General features: G+C 49.5%; 9 protein-coding genes across 9 annotated transcripts; 4 read left to right on the forward strand and 5 right to left on the reverse strand.

The window, feature by feature from the left end:
• Nucleotides 1-219: 219 nt before the first annotated feature.
• Nucleotides 220-1,989, forward strand: VFPPC_03300 (siderophore iron transporter; the record flags this gene model as incomplete). Its single annotated transcript, XM_018282817.1, has 1 exon — nt 220-1,989. The coding sequence occupies one exon, from the start codon at nt 220-222 to the stop codon at nt 1,987-1,989; it is 1,770 nt and encodes a 589-aa protein (XP_018147447.1).
• Nucleotides 1,990-2,642: 653 nt separating this feature from the next.
• On the reverse strand, nt 2,643-3,538 carry VFPPC_03301 (mediator complex subunit Med18; the record flags this gene model as incomplete). Its single annotated transcript, XM_018282818.1, has 2 exons — nt 2,643-3,045; nt 3,096-3,538. The coding sequence occupies 2 exons, from the start codon at nt 3,536-3,538 to the stop codon at nt 2,643-2,645; spliced, it is 846 nt and encodes a 281-aa protein (XP_018147448.1).
• Nucleotides 3,539-3,977: 439 nt separating this feature from the next.
• Nucleotides 3,978-5,493, forward strand: VFPPC_03302 (bifunctional polynucleotide phosphatase/kinase; the record flags this gene model as incomplete). The annotated part of the gene is made up of 3 exons (XM_018282819.1): nt 3,978-4,071; nt 4,133-5,119; nt 5,183-5,493. 3 exons carry the CDS (start codon nt 3,978-3,980, stop codon nt 5,491-5,493), a joined length of 1,392 nt encoding a protein of 463 aa, XP_018147449.1.
• A 1,074-nt stretch (nt 5,494-6,567) lies between these two features.
• Nucleotides 6,568-6,942, reverse strand: VFPPC_17520 (hypothetical protein; the record flags this gene model as incomplete). Its single annotated transcript, XM_022429221.1, has 1 exon — nt 6,568-6,942. The coding sequence occupies one exon, from the start codon at nt 6,940-6,942 to the stop codon at nt 6,568-6,570; it is 375 nt and encodes a 124-aa protein (XP_022285752.1).
• A 1,309-nt stretch (nt 6,943-8,251) lies between these two features.
• VFPPC_03303 (MFS quinate transporter) lies at nt 8,252-10,214 on the forward strand (the record flags this gene model as incomplete). Its single annotated transcript, XM_018282820.1, has 3 exons — nt 8,252-8,529; nt 8,686-8,859; nt 8,993-10,214. The coding sequence occupies 3 exons, from the start codon at nt 8,252-8,254 to the stop codon at nt 10,212-10,214; spliced, it is 1,674 nt and encodes a 557-aa protein (XP_018147450.1).
• A 2,989-nt stretch (nt 10,215-13,203) lies between these two features.
• Nucleotides 13,204-13,971, reverse strand: VFPPC_03304 (hypothetical protein; the record flags this gene model as incomplete). The annotated part of the gene is made up of 1 exon (XM_018282821.1): nt 13,204-13,971. The coding sequence occupies one exon, from the start codon at nt 13,969-13,971 to the stop codon at nt 13,204-13,206; it is 768 nt and encodes a 255-aa protein (XP_018147451.1).
• A 690-nt stretch (nt 13,972-14,661) lies between these two features.
• On the reverse strand, nt 14,662-15,543 carry VFPPC_03305 (oxidoreductase; the record flags this gene model as incomplete). The annotated part of the gene is made up of 1 exon (XM_018282822.1): nt 14,662-15,543. One exon carries the CDS (start codon nt 15,541-15,543, stop codon nt 14,662-14,664), a length of 882 nt encoding a protein of 293 aa, XP_018147452.1.
• Nucleotides 15,544-15,867: 324 nt separating this feature from the next.
• VFPPC_03306 (benzoate 4-monooxygenase cytochrome p450) lies at nt 15,868-17,862 on the reverse strand (the record flags this gene model as incomplete). The annotated part of the gene is made up of 5 exons (XM_018282823.1): nt 15,868-16,048; nt 16,220-16,386; nt 16,455-16,562; nt 16,623-17,491; nt 17,652-17,862. 5 exons carry the CDS (start codon nt 17,860-17,862, stop codon nt 15,868-15,870), a joined length of 1,536 nt encoding a protein of 511 aa, XP_018147453.1.
• Nucleotides 17,863-20,020: 2,158 nt separating this feature from the next.
• VFPPC_03308 (tam domain methyltransferase) lies at nt 20,021-21,405 on the forward strand (the record flags this gene model as incomplete). The annotated part of the gene is made up of 5 exons (XM_018282824.1): nt 20,021-20,101; nt 20,242-20,520; nt 20,623-20,696; nt 20,758-21,315; nt 21,369-21,405. The coding sequence occupies 5 exons, from the start codon at nt 20,021-20,023 to the stop codon at nt 21,403-21,405; spliced, it is 1,029 nt and encodes a 342-aa protein (XP_018147454.1).
• Nucleotides 21,406-22,054: the final 649 nt, after the last annotated feature.

Here is a 22,054-nt window from a genome sequence, read left to right on the forward strand (position 1 = left end):
AATTCTTCAGACTGGGATTGTTTCATAATTCACGAAGGTTGTGCTCCGAGCTCTCATCGGCTGCTTGGTTCATCGCTGAACAGGACGCACCCACATAGCCACATGAATGCGACGCTTCACTCTCACTGAAACGCTAGCCACACTCATCTGTTTCCATTGAATAGGGAAATCGGCACCTTATGTTACAGTACCTAACTGTCTTCAATTTTTAGACCAACAATGAGTGCGGTAGCCGGCACCAACGTGAGAATCGACTCGAACACATATACTGCCATAGACAGTGATGAGAATTCGAGTCTTCTCAGCGAACACAACATCAGTGGCAATGATGGTGACGAGGATAACCCAAGCCTGGATTCTGTCGTCCAGCCCGGTGTGCAGAGCATCGAAGCTGTGACGCTGGCATGGACCACCAAAACCCTTGTCTTCGCCTATCTCATGATATGGCTCATTTACTTCGTCGCGGGCATGTTGTCCAGTACATCTGTTATTTTGACTCCCTACGTCACGTCCGCCTTTGCTAAACACTCTCTCACACCAGCAGTGGGCATCTTAAGCAGCATCATCGGCGGCGTCACCAACCTCACTCTCGCCAAGGTTCTTGATGTCTTTGGCCGCCCACAGGGCTATATTTTCTGTGTCGTTCTTTCAACGATCGGACTCGCTATGATGACGACTTGTAGCAGCGTGCAAGCTTACGCTGCCGCCTGGGTGTTTCAGACGGTCGGGAACAATGGTGTCCTGTATAGTCTGACTGTCTTTGTGGCCGACACTTCCTCCTTGCGCAATCGGGGTCTAATGCAGGCCATTGTGAGCTCTCCTAACCTGATTACATGCTGGTTGGCTGGACCTATCTCTTCTGGCTTCTTGAATGGACCCGGTTGGCGCTGGGCGTTTGGCATGTTTACCATTCTCGTGCCCTCTTTTACGCTCCCGCTCTTTGGTCTCATGTGGAAGAATTATCAAAAGGCTAAGAAGCTCGGGCTCATTGTCAAGAGCAATGTTGAAGCTGATCGCACTGCCTTGCAGTCTTTTCTCTCCTACTCCACGCAATTTGATGCGGTTGGCCTCATCCTGCTCTCAGCCGGTGTTGCCATCTTCCTCTTGCCTTTCAATCTATACTCTCTTCAGGACTGGAACTCGATTCTTGTTGTCGGAATGCTGACATTGGGTGCCCTTCTCATCACTGCATTTGTTGTTTGGGAAAAGGGCTATGCAACTATTACATTCATGCCGTTCTCGCTCCTGCTTGACCGCACAGTTTTCGGTGCTTGCGTTCTAGCTGCTACGCTCTACGTTAGCTTCTCCTGCTGGAACAGCTTCTTCGGCTCGTACTTACAAGTCGTGAATGACCTCACCGTCGAAACCACAAGCTACGTCGTGCAGACCTACACCGCCTGCTCAGTCTTGTGTGCCATCATTGTTGGTGCTCTGATCCATTATTCCGGACGCTTTAAACCTTTGTGTCTTTATGTCGGAATCCCGCTTAGCATTCTGGGTTCGGGCCTGATGATGTACTTTTGCAAGGTCGAGAGCAGCGTGGGCTACATCATAATGTGTCAGATCCTAATTTCCGTCGCTGCCGGCACTATCATGGTCTGCGACGAAGTGGCAATTCTCGCGGCCGCTTCACATCAACATGTCGCCGTGTGCTTGGCTGTCCTGGGCTTGTTTGGGAATATCGGCGGCGCGGTTGGTTTGACGTTTGCCTCTGCAATCTGGCAAGACGTCTTTCCGAAGAAGCTTTTGGACTATCTTCCCGTTGAAGAAGTCCCAAACTTAGACAAGATTTATGCAAACCTTTCCACTCAGTTGTCATACCCGGTAGGGTCGCAAACGCGTCTCGCGATTCAACATGCGTACCGAGATGCTCAGGCGACAATGTTGGCTGTGGGTACTGCTGTTTGGGTTGTTGGGTTCGTGGGAGTCTTCATTTGGCGTGACATTAATGTCATTGGTATAAAGCAAAACAAGGGGCACGTGTGGTAGGATGTTGTATTAAATGTTCTTGGCCCACGAGGGTCGATCAGATAGAGTGTAGCAGGTTCCATCATGTTAGATTTGCGGCAAAATCGGGTTTCGCGCCACTTCTATGGACATTTTGCATCCGGCAGTGACTTCCATCATTTCTCTATTGAATGTACCTATGATGACTCTTGAAGTACTCAGTTAACTACCCTTCCTGCCAGGCGAGCCTAAATACCAGGCAGAGGACTTTAAGACAATGCTTTTGTGTAGGGTAGCACGAAAAGTGAGCAAAGCCAAATTGGCAGAATGACGCCGCACATGTAATGTCATTCAAGAAGTCTGCTTGTAGTTAGTCCAACAGATGGACTGGTTCTTGACGTCATGTAACGATGTAGGTCGCTGCCTGGAATTCCTAGCTTTCTGACAAGATAGGGAGATTCTCCAGCCCATAGCGACAAATCAGTCATTGAATCTGAGGACGCAGTTTCCGCCATTTGCACATTTCGCCTCGCTCCAAAGGCTGACGATATAACACTGGACGGATGCCGATACGGTTGAAGATATTACAGTGAAATGTGTCTGGTTACAGCGATATGAAGTCATGATCAGCCCCAGTAGTTCGGAGGCTCTGATCACTGAGGGGCTCCGATAAGGAAAACATGTTTTGTATGAAGTCAAGACTTGCCGATAATGACTTTTTGGGGTAAGGCCTGGATTCCTTGTTGTTGTTGGGCTACTCGGGTATCATGAACCTTGCGGTCAATTGTCTTGAAGTCAAATGCGCCTTCCAACTCTCCGCGTATGGATAACAGTTGGTCTTGGGCTTTTCTTATCTCGTCTGGTTTGTTGTCTTGAAGCACATGTGACTTGACGAGGAGAATCCATCTGTTCTGCATGTCCACTGGAGTTACGCTGTCCCAGTCTGGCATTGATGTCAACGGGTTGGGCTGCCCTTCGCCTCTGGATTCTAGCGGCGTATAGTCGCTAATGGGCCGCGGGAAGTACTGCCGAGTGAGGCAAAACTCGACTTCGTCACGGAAGAACTTGTAATTTTCTTCTAATGTTTCCGTTTTAAATCTACCAGAGGTCAGTTTCGCGACGGTGCCGCGTTCAGTTATCCGACATACCTGTAGTTATTATCTCGCATAATGGATAATAGCTTTTTTTGTTCCCAGATTTCCACCATTTTCCGTTGAGTAAGCAACGGTCTACCGTGGGGAGGGTCCGGAAAATCTGCCCATCGTAATATACCTGGCACACTATCCAAGTCGACGGGTGCGGCGGAGGGTCCCATGTCCCGACTTTTAACAATTTCGTATCTGGCTTGAAGTACAAATGACTGACGGCTAAGGCTTTGATGAAGGTCTTTCCACAGAAAAGCGGCATCTTTTCGGAGAGGCTTGTCGATGGATGTCTGATTTGTGATGCCGTTTGGTCGAGGAGGGCCTTGAAAGTAGAGTACTCTGTTCACGGTCTCCCAAGGAGACATGGCACAGAAGCCACTTAAAACAGCGCATGCACCATTGAAGTCCTTTTCCTCAACCTGGGACGTCAAGAATAGCTCGTACATTATGAGAGAATCGACGGGAAGCTGACAAAAGTGTGAGTGAAACGAGGCGGAAACAATTTCAGTGATTGAACTGGCGTTATTCCATGGAATATCCCGTGTCTGACCCAAGACTGAGACGATGATTCACGCTGGACTCAGTCGATTGATGAGAAATGAGAAGCGTCACACAACTTCCAAGCTCTGTGCAACCTCACACTCTTGCTATTTGAGGTCGAATTCCCGTTTGGTTGGTGAGGCTCGATGGGGCCACCACAAAGTGGTTGCAAATACGAGCACGTGATCTCGCGTTACTTAGGTTCGCGTCCCGCAGGCTGCTTCACGTGAATTCTTTCCCACAGTCCTCGAGTACGCTCCAAGATGCTAACCTTGTATCAGCAATAACGGAACCTACAGTGAATTATACACAGATGATTCTCTGCGGGAGCTATCTTTCCATAGCATGGCACCGCCGCATCCTACCGGCAAGCGAAAGGCTGGTGAAGCACCGATATCACCGCCACCTCTCAAACGGTCTCTACAGAGCACAACTACCAGTGAGTGTTAAGGCATTGATACCTCTGTGGGTGGCAAGAATGTGCTGATGGAATGCTTTAGAGTCTGCCGTAGCTAACTTTTTCACGCCGACTTCGCAAAAACCCAAAGATCGTACCACCTGGTCCGATCGTGGACCAAACGACGATGTCCCTGCCACGTTGCTAGTCGGCCGATATGTGCCCGAAGCACATGACGGAAAGCAAACACCAAGAAGGAAGATTGCTGCATTCGATTTGGATTCTACCTTGATTACTACCAGCTCTGGGAAGAAACACGGGAGCAATGCAACTGACTGGAAATGGTGGCACCCCCGTGTCCCGGGCATGCTCCAAGACTTGTATAGGAAGAAAGACTATCAGGTCGTCATCTTATCCAACCAGGCTGGACTAGCCTTGCATTTCGAGCCATCATATAAAGGCCCCAGAGCAAATGCGCAGAAGCGAGTCAACGAGTTCAAGCAAAAATGCAGCGCCATTCTAAACAGCCTTGATATCCCAACAACCGTTTATGCGGCAACAGAAAGAGACATTTACAGGAAGCCAAGAACGGGCATGTGGAAGGAGGTTTGTGAAGACTACGACATTCCAGAAAGTGAGGTCGATTTAGAACAAAGTTTTTTTGTGGGAGATGCGGGAGGCCGTATTGCTGGGCTTGGTCATTCTGGTCAAGGTGTAGCAGCCGTGGCTAAAGACTTTAGCTGCTCAGACAGAAATTTTGCTTGCAACGTGGGAATCACGTACAAAACCCCAGAGGAATATTTTCTGGGAGAGAAGCCAAGAGAATTTTCTCGGGATTTCGATGTGACGACTTTCCCCTTCGATGAGACAAGTTTGTCGTCGGACAAAGCGGAAATTGCATTCGAAAAGAAGAATGCTCAAGAGGTCGTCATATTCTGCGGCCCGCCAGGGGCAGGCAAGAGCACATTTTTTTGGAATTATCTCAAGCCACTTGGATACGAGAGAGTCAATCAGGACATCTTAAAGAGCCGGGATAAGTGCATCCAGGTTGCACGAGAGCAGCTAGCACAAGGAATCTCTGTAGCTGTTGGTAAGTGCATCCATCGTTTTGAACGTGGTACGATGGTTGGACGGCGAGCTGACGAACTGCTAGACAATACCAATGCTGACATCGAGACACGGGCGTTGTGGGTTGAAGTTGCCAAGACGGCCAAAGTACCTATTCGATGTGTTTGGTTCAAGACACCAATTCACTTATGCGAGCATAATGATGCTGTTCGAGCTCACAACAAGTCGTTAAACCCGGAGGCCAGGCAAGTCTTACCGAAACTAGCCTTTACAGGTTTCGCATCGAGATACAAGCAGCCTCAACTCAAAGAAGGATTCCAAGATATTGTAGAAATAGATTTCAAGTTCCGTGGAACGAAGGAAGAGCATGCGATGTGGGCGCAATACTGGACATAGCGATTTCTTGACGAAAGCATAGGGACCACTCGAAGGTGGGATTTGAAATGGTACACCATTACTTGTGGATGAAATCACTGCTTTAGGCGGAACAGATGAAGCTCATTCGCGTGGCGTTCTTGGCACCGTCCCAAACCTGCAGAAGCACAACTCTCTGAGCAATATCTTTTCTCCACTGCAGAACGCGCAACACTTTTGAGCATGTCCTTTAGCTTGCGAAAATGAACCGGACAGAGGCGACAACGGACTTAAACTACAATCGGACAGGAACCTAACAAACTGTGTGTGGGATGCATACTCCAACTCCCGTCTGTTGCCTAGTTGGCGGCATATCCCTTGCACCTACAACATTGCTATGGGGTGGGGGCACACACAGATGATGATCAGTTCATCTCGTGGCAGGCAACGGATCCCGGCTTTAGTGGTCGCGGATGTCGAGTCTGGGCAAGACCTTGGCGGACGATGCCCTCCTGCCAAGCAGCCACCCAAGAGTCTGGGCATCGGATTGGACTCAGATATTGACGTTTAGAATTGATCTTACAATACACCAATAATTCCTTCTACGAAGGATGAACGAAAATGCACAACGGCTTTCACGTGAAGAATGCTTACTACTCTGCATGAGCATGAGAGACATGACCACCTGTTCACGGATGAGGTGATACTTCACGACAAACAAAAAAAATCGACACACGACGGGTCAAGTTCATTTTGGCAGAAGCACTGACACTGTCGCTTACGATACAGTGCACTTGCATTGCAAGGGTGGATGTCACCCTCCGAATATTCTTGGCAACTTACAAGACGGGCAGCCAGGTCTCGTTGATGTGCAAAATGACCACCACGCAACCAAATAGAGGAACGGGCGTCAAATGGCTTCCGTTTGTCGCCGTTATTAATGCGCCGAACTTACTTGCTGACGGTGGTGGCATTGCAGTCCGCGATTTATCCGAAACTATTTGGAAAAAAGAAGCAATCTAGTCATTGTGGTGATTTTCGAGGACAGGGCACACCAACTCCAATGCCCTCTTCAATAAGCTCAACGATTTCCACACACTAGGCGCCCACTTCCCTTCACCCCAGCCTGGAGAAGTTCCTCTGAGTCCACCGAAATATTGACGAGAGACGACAATGTGCGAGTCGTGCACTTCGTGGTGGAGCGCATATGGATCGTTGAAGAGGTGCTTTTGCTTCAACATCTGTTGCGGATGTCGGACGTTGGCCGAGTATCATTCGGCCCATAACCGCCACGCCACCCAGTGGTACTGCCCTGCCCAGACAATAGCTGTGCGGCTCCCCAGCACCCAAGACGGATGGCTTTTTTTCGTGGGGCTTGGCGACATGGGAGGAACATTCGTCAAGAGATGTGGCAGTCTGAGTGGCTTCGGAATGAGTGGCTGTGTGGGTTCGGTATGGTATTTCGACGGTCAAGGACGATGAGAACTGCATTGACAGAGTCAAGCGAGTTGTCACTCGAATGACAACACGAGATGAAATACGAAATTGCCTCCTCGAAAATAGCTACCTGTGGTCTGATATCTGACAGCCGCCCTAAAAATGGAGAATGACACGCGAGGTTTGCCAATACAGCGACAATCGACAGGGCCAGAGTCCAGAGTCACATCCAAACTGTCCAGCCTCGTGGAAGCCCACAATTCTTGGTTTCCAAGGTGAGCGTCGATGTAGGGCGCAACCTACTCCTCACACTCACACAAAGAGTACGGAGAAGTGTGCCGTGTTTTGTCAGGAACTCCCAAATAGTCTCCAGGAGCCTACGGCGTGGCCGCCCGGACTGATGTCCGCGTTTCTGTGTGGGCTTCTCGTCTTTCTGGTGGGTGGTGTCTACAAAAGCTGAAAGCGGTTCTCGACGAATGATTCCCAAGGTAATTCACCAATTTACCCATTTGTGCTTGGAGGTGGATGCATGGCTTCATGCCGGCGGATCAAGAACCATGCAAGAAAATCGCAAGAGGCGCCGCCACCGAGCCGGTGCCCTCTTGTGTCCCTTGTAATGCCGTTGGTTAGAGTTAATTCTTGCCCGCGATTAGAAGCCGGAACTACGTCAAAGATTCTCCGTATGTGCAGCATGGCCAAGTAAGTCAACCAGACGCAACACTGATTGAGGCGTTGTGAAGAAAAGAGATCAGCGACGGACATGGATCCCTGCCTCTCCCCGGAGAAGGCGAACGGTGGTTCAACCTATTCAATGTTGCCCACACCCCCGCGCATCTCTGCAACTTGCCTGCTTGGTGCAAGATTTGGAGAACATCTCCTTCTCCAGTTATTGTTCCGCTGTGTCATTGAGTATCCCTGTTTATTCTCGCCTGGCTTCCCCATCTTTTCTCCTCGCCTGGCACCAAACCAGCTAGGACAAGCCCGGTACCCCAGTTGCCGACACGCTTATTGAGTCTGACTTAGAAGTAGGGCCGTGGTTTCACCTTGCAGTTTGAACCACGCGGACCACCTCCTCAACTTGTGATGGGATTGGGGTAACAATGCCCACATTGCTCATTGCATCTCCATGTTGGTTATGCAAAGAGGTTGCGCCCTCGGCCGTTCGGTCTGTTTCGTTCCCCAGACCCCAGAAGAAACACAGAAAATCCATGGCCTTATATAACTCATCCGTGCCCGCCTGACCCTGCATACACCTTTCCATGTTTTTATTCGCGAAAGACGGTTCTTGTGTTTCTTCTCCCTTCCTTGTTCCCCAATTCGCCTTGACACACATACCAAGGACGTTTCCAAACCTCCAGTCATCATGGCAGGCGGCGTGAAAAAGCCCGTCAACATCTTCCGCCTCAAGGACCTTGGGGAACCGGCTGGCGTCTTCAATTGGCGCCTCTGGTTTGCCGTTGTGTCCTTTGGCCTTCTTGGTGCTGCTCGTGGTATTGATGAGGGTCTCATCTCCGGCGCCTTCAACTCCCATGACTTCCAGGACACAATTCACTACAGTTCCTTCTCCAAAAGTGAACAGGCCAACATCAAGGCCAATGTGTCGGCTATGGTGCAAATTGGCTCCGTCGCCGGTGCTTTAATGTACGTGATTCCCTGATTGGCAGCTTCGTGCAGGATTTTTCTCTTTGGGATGTACCACATATTTGTCGCGATGCCATATGAGCTATGGCATGGAGCAGAGCCAATAGAGTACATAGACCACTACTATGCGCAATTGCTAACATGGAAATCATATAGTGCCTTTGTGGTTTGCGATCGAATCGGTCGTATCATGGCTACTCGGTTCCTTTGCCTCCTCTGGGTTGTCGGTATTGTCATCTTCATGGTTGGAGGTGTCAATGGCAATCTTGGCGCCATCTATGCCGGCAGATTCATTGCAGGTCTTGGCGTTGGGCAGACCCCGGTCGTGGGGTAAGTTGCAAACATTGAAACATCTAAGCCAAGCCAGCCTTGGTGTTGAGATCGCTCCACCGTGTTGGCATTGATCAGATGAAAAACCAACGTTTTGATCAAATAAACATTTACTAACTTCTCTCGCGTCCAGTCCCGTCTATATTGCCGAAGTCGCGCCCGCTTGTATTCGAGGTCTTTGCACATGTTTCTTCACTGGTGCCGTCTATATTGGCATTGTCTTGGCCTACTTCACAAACTACGGGTGCAGACTCCATATTCCAAACACAAGCCACAACCAGTGGCTTGTCCCCACCAGCTTGCACATCATGATGGCCGGCATTATTTTCATTTTGACCTTTTTGCAATACGAGTCCCCGCGATTCCTCGTCAGCAAGGGCAAAAATGAGAAGGCTAGCCATGTCATGGCTCGTCTGCGTAAGCAGGATCCCGAAAGCGACTACGTTGTTAGAGAAATCGCCACTATTCAGGCCGCTTTGGATCATGAGCTCGAGGCTAGCAAGGGCGTTGGCTGGGCTGGCAAGCTTAAGGAGATGTTCCTTGACAAGAGCAACTTGTACCGTGTGTATATGGCAACTATGGTTCAGCTATTGTCACAGTGGTCTGGTGCCGGTTCCATCACGCTCTATGCCCCTGATCTGTTCAAGATTCTCGGCATTACTGGTAGCGAGGAGGGCCTGCTTGTCACAGCCGTCTTTGGTATCGTGAAGCTTGTCTCGGCCCTTGTGTGTGCTCTCTTCCTCGTTGATGTTATCGGACGAAAGCGTGCGCTGCTCACTGGCATCACCCTGCAAGCAATTTCTATGATCTACGTCGCTGGGTTCTTGACGGCTGTCCCCGAACTCGGCACTGTCGAAGACTTTGTCCTGCCAGCGTCCAAGGTTCCCGCCAGTCGTGGCGCGATTGCCATGATTTACATCTCTGGCTGCGGATGGGCCCTCGGTTGGAACTCCATGCAGTACCTGCTAACTGCAGAGTTGTTCCCCCTGAGAATTCGTGCTCTGGCCACCTCGTGGGCTATGACCCTCCATTTCGCTAATCAGTACGGTAACTCTCGCGCTGTTCCCAACATGCTGCTTCCCACCTCTGATGGCGGCATTTCACCCATGGGTACCTTCTGGTGCTTTGCTGCTGTCACTATCTTAGGTGGTGCTTGGGTGTGGTTCTCCGTCCCCGAGACAAGTGGTCGCAGCCTGGAGAGCATGGACCGTTTGTTCGACCTTCCTTGGTACAAGATCGGTCTGCACGGAAACCAGGATGCTGAGCAGCAGGATATGGCATATAATGAGAAGCAGCGCGTGGCTGAGGAGACTCATGGTACTGGGCAGCATGTTGAAGGCAAGACGATTGCGTAACAATACCACCTTTTTAAGAGAATAGCACGTTATGAGTTTAGATTGAATGACTACTCATGTGATATAATACCGCTTTCAAGCACTTCTTGACGTCGAGTAAACACCAATTGATCAATATAGCTTCATAGACTGCCCCAGACATAAGAACCAGCTCCACACGCCGTATAAGTTCAGCGTTAGACTACCGTATCTCACATGGGAAAATCACCAATTTAGAACTCCCGTCGCTTAGAGAACAACCTTAATCCAATCTACACTCCCTACCCCAAATCTCAACCCCATGCCTAGACTCAAAGACCCTAAAGGGGCGTGAATCTACCAAAGTCTCACCAGATGCCAGGGCCACCTACATCCCCCACATCGTTACCCCGGCTGGGGTACTCCATGCTCTGATGGATTACGAATGTCCTAGTTCCTTGAGGCTGGCGACACCGGGTCAAACCGGGTTCACACCGCGGTGAGGAGGACCTGGTGGCGTGTAGTCACCCGCGTGGGTAAGGTAGCTAAGAACGGGTATATTGATTGACTGGCCTCCTCGGAGATGTCCTCGGGGTCCGTTGGAGTTACGAGGATGGTGATTGTAGCTTTTTGATATTCAATTTTTGGGGGAGTCTGGGGTGCCCTGGGTTTTGGGTTGGTTGTGTTTTCTGGAGTTTTGTAAATGGGTTGTTTGTGGGTGACTGGGTTCGTTCATGAGGGGAATGGATGATTGCTTGAGGAGCCAATTGCAGGGCGGAATTGCAGGGTATCAGGAGGTATCTTATGGTGTAATGTATCTATTAGCTTTCTAATATCGTCGTTGCATTAACTTGTTGTTGAAGGCATCTCATGGGCTTACTGGATCTGTGGCTATTAGTAAAGGGGTGAACATTGGTTGAAGGGCTGTGTGGGGAGATGCTTTGAGTCACAGGAGCAGGTATCCTCATCACTCACCATCTAAAATGAATGTCCGGGTTATGAAACGTATGATTCTTTTGCTGGAAAGGCGTGGAAGCTAACAACTAAGTGGTAGGTAAGCCCCTAACATGCAAGATAAACTGCGACCGGAGTTAACAAAGATCGATGTTATAGCTTGATCAACCATCATGGCGTCGAATTGAAAGACACGTCAATCAAATTTACATTGGGCACTGTAAGGTGATACATGCTCATCTATCAGTGAAAAGTCCGACGCCATCCTACATGGCATGATCAGCTGGGCAGCCGAGTCGAACCATCTGTCGTTCTTCGAAAATCCGATACCACGAAGATTTACGTTTCTCTACCGGGTCAGCAACATCACCACCGAAGGCAATTAGCACGGGGGTCTTTCGTATCACGGCTATCGATGTCCCAATCTCCGATAAGTCTCAGCAGAACGTCTCGCGGAAGTGATCTGTCTTGATCTGTGTAAACATTCCTTATCAGACGATAGAAAACACCACTTGATCGCAATGGCAGGAACTTCGAGGCAATTATTGCTGGAACTACGCCTTACCTGGATCGGGGTCGCATTGTACATGAAGCCTACCGCCTTGGGTAATATTCTGCTTCTGCGATGGCAATCACGTCTCATGAAGCACCGCGGAAACAATATCGTGCTGGCGGTGCTTCACAGTCATCTCAAAGTCTTCATCATCGTAATGATGGAACGGTGACGAGATTCCGAAAGCCAGTACCCCACCCTTGGCATCGAGGAGATCAATCATGTCGGCCGATGACGAGGGCACCGCAAGAGCTGCTGGCAAAGAGAGCAGCTGACATGTGTATTGTGCGGCACCACGGTTCATGAAGAGTTTTGTCTTGGGGAAAAGACACGAAGGTGTTCCTATTAGAAAATAAGGCCTTTAAGAGGGACATCTGGTGAATATAATTGCATGTACCTCAAGTTGTGGGCAAATACACGACCTACCTACCACTTACGGCTGGTCGAGAGGGCTCTGTGTGTGCCTCGTTTGCCACTAACGAGATTCTAGAACTGTATGAAACAGTTGAGGGAAGAAAGAACTGACCAAGGTGGACTGACTCCATCACTGTGAGATTTCCAACTCGGTTTTGTAGCCGAACCGTCTTGGTATCAGATGAACAGGCGTCGGATGGCAAACTAGGCTGACCAATACTTCAAGCTCCTTCCGCTTATACTGGTCATCTAAGGTGTCAGCTCGGTTATCGGACAGATCGTGGCGTCCTGATCGTTGTTGGGCAAACTTTGGCCAACTTGATTGGCTGAGACATGTCGTTTTGGACGGGATTGAGTCTGGCTGCATGAGAGATGGGTTATTCCCGGGACTAGCTTCCGGTATGCGGTGGACTTGGATAGTTTCGATTTGTCATATTTATGTCGGACAGCTTCTGCATATTCCAGAACCTGAGCTTGAGGCTTGGCCTTGGCGACAGCCCGTTTGATGGACTGGGCAATAACCCCCTTTTGTGCTGCTTGTCACGCATCTGCATCGGTGACGCACGCATTTTGTCTACTCGACCGAGCCCAGAATTTGGCTGAGCGTGTATAGGTCGGGAGGAGCGATGTAAGTGTCGTCTTTCATCAAATTCTATGTAAAACATCACCAAAAGAGGTTTGCCTGTCAGTATTCACCGGCACACTCCATGGGCCTCTCAGGAATTATCCCTTACACTATAGCCACAACCTCATTGTGTACTTGTTCTGCAGCTCGCAAATCCGTCCAAACGGTAAGGCTCATCAGTTCAACCCCATACAGATTGAGGGAAAGAGGGATAACTGACAGATTGGGACAGTTGCAGTTCACAACAGTCATGCGAAGGCATAGATTAGGAGAAGCGCAGCCAAGTCTCCACAGCCAGAACGAGCAAGTCAAAGAAGAAGAACGTTTAAAATGGCACTAAAAGTCTAATAGAACCATCTAAGTCCAATAATCCAAGACGCCTCAAGACTAACTTCCAATTCCTTGTCCCTCGCTCCCGTCACCAATCTCAAGTCCGATACAAGAAACGGAGAGCTGGGGTTTACAGGCCATATATTCGTCTCGCATTAAGAGCCACCTCCAGTGCTGGAATCCGGCGGCAAGTATTTCAGCATCCACGAGAAATCCTCTGAACCGCTCCCCGGTGCAGGTGATCCAGGCCGTTGTATATTATAGGCTGGGGATCGATCTCGTTCATATGATACTGGCGAATCAGCCCTCCACGAACTGGAGAGATCAAACGTAATAGGCGATGGTGAAATAGGCCGTGGCAAATCCGTCGTGACATTCAAAGGCGGCAAGTCTAGCCCAGATGTTGCAATGCTGGCACTTCGTGCGTGCGAACCGATCGGCTCCTGTGGTGAAAAGAAAGGAAATGAAGTATTCGTGAAATCTGGCTCTGACGTCTCGGAAAGCATCTGTAATGGCGATCGTGACCTCTCTGGCACGCTTGCCATCGACGTTGACTCATCTCTTCCGTGGACATACCAACTCGCCCATATCTCAGGCGATACTCTCTCCAAACCAGGAGGATGCAGTACCAAAGGTTCGTCATCAAAGCCTCGGTCGAGAAGCGGTCGGTCGTCATAGCTTGTCGATAGGGCTGGCGAGTCTGACGGTGTTGGTACGGTTTCTTGATCCCAGCTCGGTTGCCTCAAAGGAGATGATATAACCGGCTCATGATCCGGCCGCCCATAGTATAGTGCTCTTTCGAGAACAGAGTGTCGTGATAATCTTCTTGACCCTTGCCCGTCCAGATAATTTAGCCGTTCGCGTGCAGCGCTGGTCAAATCGGCCAAGGGACGCAGGTCATCTTCGTAATCTTGCTTCTCCATTTTGCCAGGATGCAATATTCTTGCATGGTTTGTATGCGGTGAGACCTCGCACGGCGGGATTGATGCCGTTCTGTGCGAGATGGGCGAGACTTTTATGTATTTCGGCGGCCGTGATGAGGTGTTGATGTCTTGGCACAGCATTCTCTCATGATAACGAATCTTCAAATGGCGCGATTTTGCGTTGGTATAAGATGAGAGTCTCATTTTGTGGGCGGCGTGTTGAAGAGACTGAAATCAGAGGCACGGTGAAGCTGTGAATGTTGAATGGATGATGCCTGAGCAGGTGCACATTGTTGAACATGTGCACCGTTTGGTGAAACTGGCAAATATGACAACGCATTGTCATTGTCTCTGGTGATTTAATCATTAAATAATGTAGCAGATGTACGCAGATTAATTGTAAGTTGTTTCGGTGTTACTACATGCAGTGTGCATTAATATCGGAGAGTACAATCGAAGGGCAAGTTGGTGAGGCCGTGAATCTATGTGGGATGAAATACGTATCAGTATGCACACACACACCAGACGAAATAATAAACAGCTACTGACAAAGAAATCTTATTCACTGAGAGAAAAAGAATGGGGCGCTCCGTTAAGCTCAGCTCAGCTAGGTTTCATGTGACCTTGCTTCTGGTATCCTGAATTGCAAATCGCATGCAAGAGGTACAAACTCACACCCAACATCATCATCTACCATTTCTTATCCAACTCAGTCAACATTGGCACCAACCCAGCAATACTCTCTCCTCCCTTTCCCTTCTTTACAGCCTCGCTCATCACCTCCCTCATACTACCCAACAACACACCCACCCCAAGCTCGCGGCTCGTTTCCGAGATATTCTCCAACGCCTCCAACTGCATCGTCAACGGCGAACCCCCAACATACTGCTTCTCACGAACATGACCCGCAATGCGAGGCAGCCAGTCAGCCATAGACTTCACAAAGGGGCTCGCCAGGGCTGCAAAGTCAACTTCGTCTTCTCCAGCCTTGCCCACAATAGCTAGAGCTTGAACCCAGCCTTCGAACACGCCACCCATAATGGACAGAAGGGCGTTGTCAAGAAGCGATGCCTTTGCAATGTCGTCCGATACGTGCCTGGTGGTCCCGATGGAAGACAGAAGTTCTTTCTGTGATTCATACGCGGTTTTCGGTCCGGAAATGAGAGTCACCGATGACGGCTGGCCCAAGAGGATTGGAGGGACCATGATCGCACCGTGGATGTAGGATTCTGCACCCCGTTGCTGAACAAGAGTCGCAACCTTGACAGCTTGCTGTGGAGTACCGTTGGTGAGGTTGATGATCGTCTTGCCAGAGAGATCAATCACCTCGTCTAACGTTTGTTGCGTAACATCATACGACAATAGACAAATAACTATTGTTGGGCTGCTGGCGACACACTCAGCGGGCGTCGCGGCCACGGTTACGCCCTGAGCGACTAGCGAAGCTGCTTTTGAGGCGGAACGGTTCCAGACTGTGAGTTTGCATCCGGACTTTATTAGGCAGTTTGCGATGGCGAGGCCCATGTTGCCCAACCCGATGAGGGACACATGAGGCTTGTTGGATGATGACATTGTGGTGATACTTTAGGTTGGCAAGTTTATTGGGCTACCGAGCCGTGACATGATCGTCTTCATTTTAGCAAATGGGTATATTTATATTCCAAGATTTACCAGCTGCGATAGCGATACAGAACAATATCGGCGTGATGAATTACCCGTCTGCTGTAAGTGAAGCTTGATTTATAAGCCGAACGCCAAAGCATGTCGCTAGCTTTCATCACGACTGCGGACATTCGCATCGGCGCCCTTCAGTAACAGTGCGGGCAAAAGAGTCTTAAATCTGTCGGTCTCTTGATTGTGTACGTATCATACGTGTAATCGTGGTCGTTCATCACATCATGTATTATTGTCATTTCTCATAGACATTGTAGCCCGGACGCCTTTGCTATCCAAGCTAGCCACTGCAACGAAAAAGTCTCGCTTGCAAACAATGTCGTCGAGTGTCGTTTCGTAAAGATCCCAATCGAACTGGCGGACAAGAGTTGCTGTGGTGAGGTAAATCTCCGCATGCGCGAGGCTGCGGAGGTGGTCAGCGGAGTTTCCGAGAGCTGAATTTGAGCAGACAGAACCAGGTTCCACCCCTCAACATGTGTTACGGTGATAATACACTGAACGAATAAGAGATATACGAGAGTGACTCATAGTGGAAAACGACTGGGATCGGATATTTGAAGCACTTCGAACTTACTTGATTCCCAAGCATTGCCGGCTGCCTTTGCCAAAGTTGACAAGATATCTATCTAACCTGCTGTCCTTTTCGCCGGATTCAAGCCACCGCTCTGGTCGAAATTCTTGTGGCTCAGGGAACACGGAGGGATGCATCAAAATAAAATACGGCGTCTGTGAGATTGGAGTCTGCTCCCGGATCACCTGGTTAGCATGATTCGTTATTTATACCTTGATTGGACGTTGCCTGTACTTACGCCAGCGGGTATTGTGTACTCCTTATATCTGATGTCCTGGCGAGCAACACGAGGCAACCGGGTAGTAACTCCATAGGAAAGTCGAAGGGCTTCTTTGATAACAGCAGTCTGCGTCCAACGATTAGTTACTTGATGTCAGTACTGTTAGCAATAAGGAGCAGGGTGTACCAAATACGGGAGCTGTTGCAACTCAACCCATGATGGAACAGAAGCAGAATCAGGAATGGCTCGCTGTAATTCCTCCCGTAGCTTCGTGAGGATGCTTGGCTTCTGTCGTAGGTAGAAGAATAGACGAGCCAGCGTTTGCGCAGTTGTTTCAGATCCAGCGCCAGTGAGAATTTGGCCCTCGTCACACAGTCTTTGGAGAGTCTTTTCCCTCTCAGGTAAGTCGCTATCTCGCAAAGTATGGAAGATAGTTCTGGTGGACGCTTCTTTATCACCCGATAGCGATATGTCGTCTTTTCGATCTAGGATGGGCTTTACACGTTCTTCTACACCTGCTTGCCACCGCAGCAAGAAACCCAGAGGAGGGTTCAACGCGGTCACGAATGAGATTGGAAGCCGCTTCATCAACGGCAACATCCATGGGAACTGTCGCCCAAGTGCGCCGCCCTCAAATGCGCTAATGATTGTCTGCTTCCACTCCAGCTTGAAATCTGCTTCGTCGAGATATTTGGGATCGAGGGCAAAGCTATAGTCACAAATGATATCCATGGTCAAGGCCATGAAGGCAACATCAAGTCGGACAACCTCTCCGGACTTTGCCAAGGCGCTCAATCGGGAAGATAATTTGTCTACTTTCGATCTGATTAAAGGCTCGAGTTTGCTGACAGATCGGGCAGAGAAGAAGGGGTTGAGTGCTCCCCGACGAAGGCGATGCAGCTCGTGAGGGATGGTGGAAAAGCTGCTGCCATCAGCCCCAGCAAGGTTTGTCCACCATTTGTATTTGTCCAACTTTTTGGTATGGACGTAGAGCTCGTCGTAGAATTCGGGGTCATTGATGTGGATTTCGTATGGGTTGATGCGCACACAAGGGCCTATTGGGTGAGAATGATTAGCATGTCGCATTTGGTCAAATATGCCGTTGGTCGTCCCAAAATAGTAATCACAACACCAAAATGGTGTGTGTATATGCTCAAAATGAAACAGGCAAGCCTGCTTCACATATCAACTCCCTCTATGCACCACCCAACTTACCATATTGCCGGTGCATATCCTCGATGCGCCAGACAAAGGTGCCACGACAAACCACATCATAGTAAAACTCGGCCCAGAGCGACACTGCTGCCCATTTAGGTCCGGGAAATTTGGCCAAAGGGGAAAGAAACAATCGCCATAGCAAAATAATGAGGGCATAAGCGACCGCCGCCGAGGCAATCAGCAACAAGTTTGCCGGCCAGTTGAACATTGTACGTTGTTTGTCGCCTACGCCATGGGAGTTTCCGCTTCAGAATCCGGGACCATGGTCTTGGATGGAAGTGATGATGGGGTTTGCAGATCAAAGGGTTCGTCACTTTGATGTCTGGTACGAGACTGGCTGCAGCCATGGCAGCTTGACAAATGGAACCGGGTCATTCGGTGATTTCCTCCCCGGTGAACATGGCTTGACTTTGACCCGTTTATTCTTCTCTTTATCCTGTACCGAGGCCAAGCAATAGTACCAATCGTACCAATAGCCAATATTCATGAAATGGCTGCGTTTCGGTCGCCATTATCTGAGGGGCAGTTTGGGCAGTTGTCTAGACTTCATCAACCCTTGGCTGTCAGGTCAGCCTGTGGAACAACTAGTGACTGGAACAGCATGGATGTGCAGCCCCAATTCACAGTCTTCCAGCACCCTTGTAGGTTGGTTTGTTGGAAATGGTGTTGCTGAACAATAAGCTGGCATTGACATCAACTCCTACTACCACAATACCCAACTTCTCCATCGAACAGTGCTGCTGCTCTGCATGAGACTTCCCTTAATAGGTTAACTGCGTATTGCTTTCCATCGTGTTAAGTCGGTTCCCCTGGATATAGGTGGTCTGATATATTGGCGGTAAACGACTTGAGCATTCAGTTTTAATTCAAGACGTTTGGCTTCGAACTAGAAGGCGTCAGCAAGCCAATGTTTGCGCTATTGCTAGCCCCTACACCTCCATTATGACGACACGTCGGTGCCAAAGACTAATCGAGTTATTCCCAAACAGGGTACAAGCCAAACCCCGGTAGTTTTCCGCCAAACAGCATTCCGAACGTGGTATTCAGACCCGCAAGTCCCCAGGACAAGGCTTTGGGACCAGTTGCTAGTGGCTCCATGTCGACCAGCTTGCAGGTCAAAGTTGGTGCCGGATGGCTGAGCCGTTGAAGAAATGCAGGCGATGCGCGTGGTCAATGTTAGCCGGAACCCACAAAGTATTGGCCTCGAAGAATTCATGAGGCTTCTCTGTGAGATTCCAGGGAGGCATTGGTCTGTAATTGAGGTGAAAACTGAACATACCTAGGTAGACAGTGGTGTCTACTGACATGTCTCAGCCACTTTCGAAACTTCTGGGGTACATACACCTGGGTGCCTGTAGGTTTCACGGAGTACAGAGTTCCCAAATCCATGGTAGTCGGCGAACCACAGGGAGAAGAAGGCTTCGAGAAATACGGCGAGCTTTTTCGGGGACGAATCATTCCATCCATGGTGTGAGTTAGCTTCATGTTTGGCCACAGAGTTCAGCTCATTGCACGGCTAGTGACAACGTTGAGGCAACGATACAATGTATTTGGACTTGGTCCCACCAAACAGGATCAATCGATGCTCGATACATTCAAGGTTTGGTGTTCAGTGAGAGTCTGTCCAGCCAGTCCACCTTGTGGCCGGATGTCGCTTCCTTTCGACTCGGCTGGTTCATCTCCGGCCATCCGTTCCCATAAGTCACATCCACCCGTTCGCTCCTTCCATTGATAAACCTTCACAGCCACGCACGTGTGTTGATCTGATCTGGTGCTACTCAAGGGAGCAAGTTCCTTTTCTCAAACTTTGTGATTGATGATCGCGAAACCCAAGTCCGTCCGCTCAGGCTAAAACAACAAACACATACCATCTCCCTCAACCATCTTTCGCCAAGCTCAGCGCGGAGGACCAGCAGGAGCATTTATTGTGGATGGACTCTCGCTTCTAGACTCACCAAAGCCCCCAATATTACCACCTAGTCCCTACATGCGGACCAGGGCTGTTTGTCACCTATTGTCTCCATCGAGGACTACTGGACTAATAAGCGACCACAGACAGACTGTTGCTCTACGTCGTACTGGTTCATCCCTCCTTCATCAATAACACGTCCCAGCTGACCCCAGTTTCTGTGGCGTGCTCTCTCCATCCGGTTATCTCAACTCTAAACCGATCCCTTAGCCCCAGGTCTGCGTCGGCTCGCTCAAAAGCCTGAGTCTGGGCTACTTCACTCGACCACGATCCTGCTCCCTATTCTTCGGCCCTGTGCCAGATGTGCTTCTGCTGGACTCCTCGAGGCTACTCGTCTGTATGCTGGCTCGAGGCTGACAGATAGCATATCCACTAACAGCCAATTTGACGAGCGAAAATGACTGACAACTCTAAGAGTGGCGGTCTTTCTGCGTCGCATACCTCCGATGCTCATGTGCCGATACAAGTAGAGGCCGAAGTACGTGCGCTTTTGTTCCCCCAAATTAGCAATACTTGTATTTGTGATGTCGTCTTCCCTCGTTTCAACCTAATGGATGTTGGCTTTGCCTTACCGTGGCAGTGGCTGGGAACTTGTCGCTAATGGTTACGCTCGAATAGTCCGACGATGCAGCAAGTGATTCATATTCCAACTATTCAGAGGCGGAATCAGAAACTACGAGTTTGCGATCCTCAATCTTCGAATATACTTACGAAAATGGCCGGCGATATCACGCCTATCGAGCCGGGCAATATCTCCTCCCCAATGACGAGATGGAGCAAGACCGACTGGACATGACACACCACGTTTTCAGATTAACGCTGGACGGAGAGCTCTGTATAACAAAGCTTGACCAACCCCATGAAATTCTGGACATCGGGACAGGAACAGGCATGTGGGTATGTGTGCTGCGACTTGACCCTTCTATCAAGGACTACGAAAAATGAGGGGACGGGAGAGTTCATAACCTACCATCCTACTGACATGAAGTATTTTGCTAGGCGATAGAGATGGGGGATCTGTATCCGTCAGCAGAAGTTATAGGAACGGATCTGAGTCCCATTCAAGTGGAGTGGTGCGTACTAATTGTGTAGTACGCCCGAACACAAATGAAAGAAAATACTGACAATGACTAGGGTTCCCCCAAATGTCCAGTTCGAAATAGACGACGCCACTTTGGAGTGGACATTCCCTTTGAACCACTTCGACTTCATTCACGCAAGGACTCTCGCAGGCGCAATTAGAGATTGGCCGGCGCTCATCGCGCAATGCTTCAGACATGTCAAACCAGGTGGCAAGGTCGAAATATCGGAAGGGCGTGCCGACTTTTTCTGCGATGACGGCTCATTGACTGAAGATACGGCTACATACAGATGGCTCACGGAATTCAGGCGACTTGCCGCACCACTTGGCTTTGATATCGCACCACATTTACCAAATATGTTGAAAGATGCTGGTTTTGCCGACGTTGCGTATACCCAAAAGATCGTACCGCTCGGGACATGGCCCAAAGACCCTGCTTTGAAAGAACTTGGTCGTTGGTTCCGACTGCAATTTCTCGACATGGCCCTCGAGTCATATAGTCTTGCCTTGTTTACCCGCATGGGAGGATGGACAAATGAAGAAGCACAGGTTTTGTTTGCCATGGTCAGAAATGAGCTGAAAACCAACAGAATTCATGTTTACACATACACGTGAGTGTTAAGATTATGGCAACAGAGAAAGTTTTCAGCTAATTTGAGGGTAGGGCTTTTATCACTGGGACAAAGCCTACAGATGGATGACAAAATACGTGTCAACTGGTACAATCGGCAAACGACGACCACTAGCTCGATCCGTCCAGAAATTCGGACAACTCTCCAGCCTTTTTACCATCAAATATTTGTTATGGGAATGACGACGAAGATGCACACCGACCTAGCACTAAGTTGCCGACGTCGCAGCTTGCTAGGAGCAGGCAGGCACAAAAACCCTCTAACCCCACGCTCTTCCGTCGGCGCCTTTGGCATACATACTACGTGACGAGTGGGCTTTTGGATATTTCAAGCTCTCAACTGAACCTTGCGAAGCTCGAGTCCGTTAGTTCAAGCGTCTGGTGTTGCAAGCTGGACTAGCTTCAAATATGGTGCCAAAGAACACGGTTTCTCAGTACGACTTTCGATGAATATACAATATCCTATCTCCTGACATGGGGGACATAACACTTAGGGGAAACAAATACACTACGGCTCGCTGCCATCCTTATCGGAAAGAAGTATGCTGTGGACGATCCATCCAAACGAGCAGGGGCCTGGGCAGGTATGGAGGAAGGGCCAGTCGAGCATAACTCTCTTAGCTCCCTCGGGAGTTTTTACAATTTCTATGACTACCTAGGTAGTGTACATATCATCGCCAATACACCATGCGCGACATTCATGATTTGCGGATGCCAAG

This window comes from Pochonia chlamydosporia, chromosome 2, assembly GCF_001653235.2.
Source record: "Pochonia chlamydosporia 170 chromosome 2, whole genome shotgun sequence".
NCBI lineage: Eukaryota > Fungi > Ascomycota > Sordariomycetes > Hypocreales > Clavicipitaceae > Pochonia > Pochonia chlamydosporia.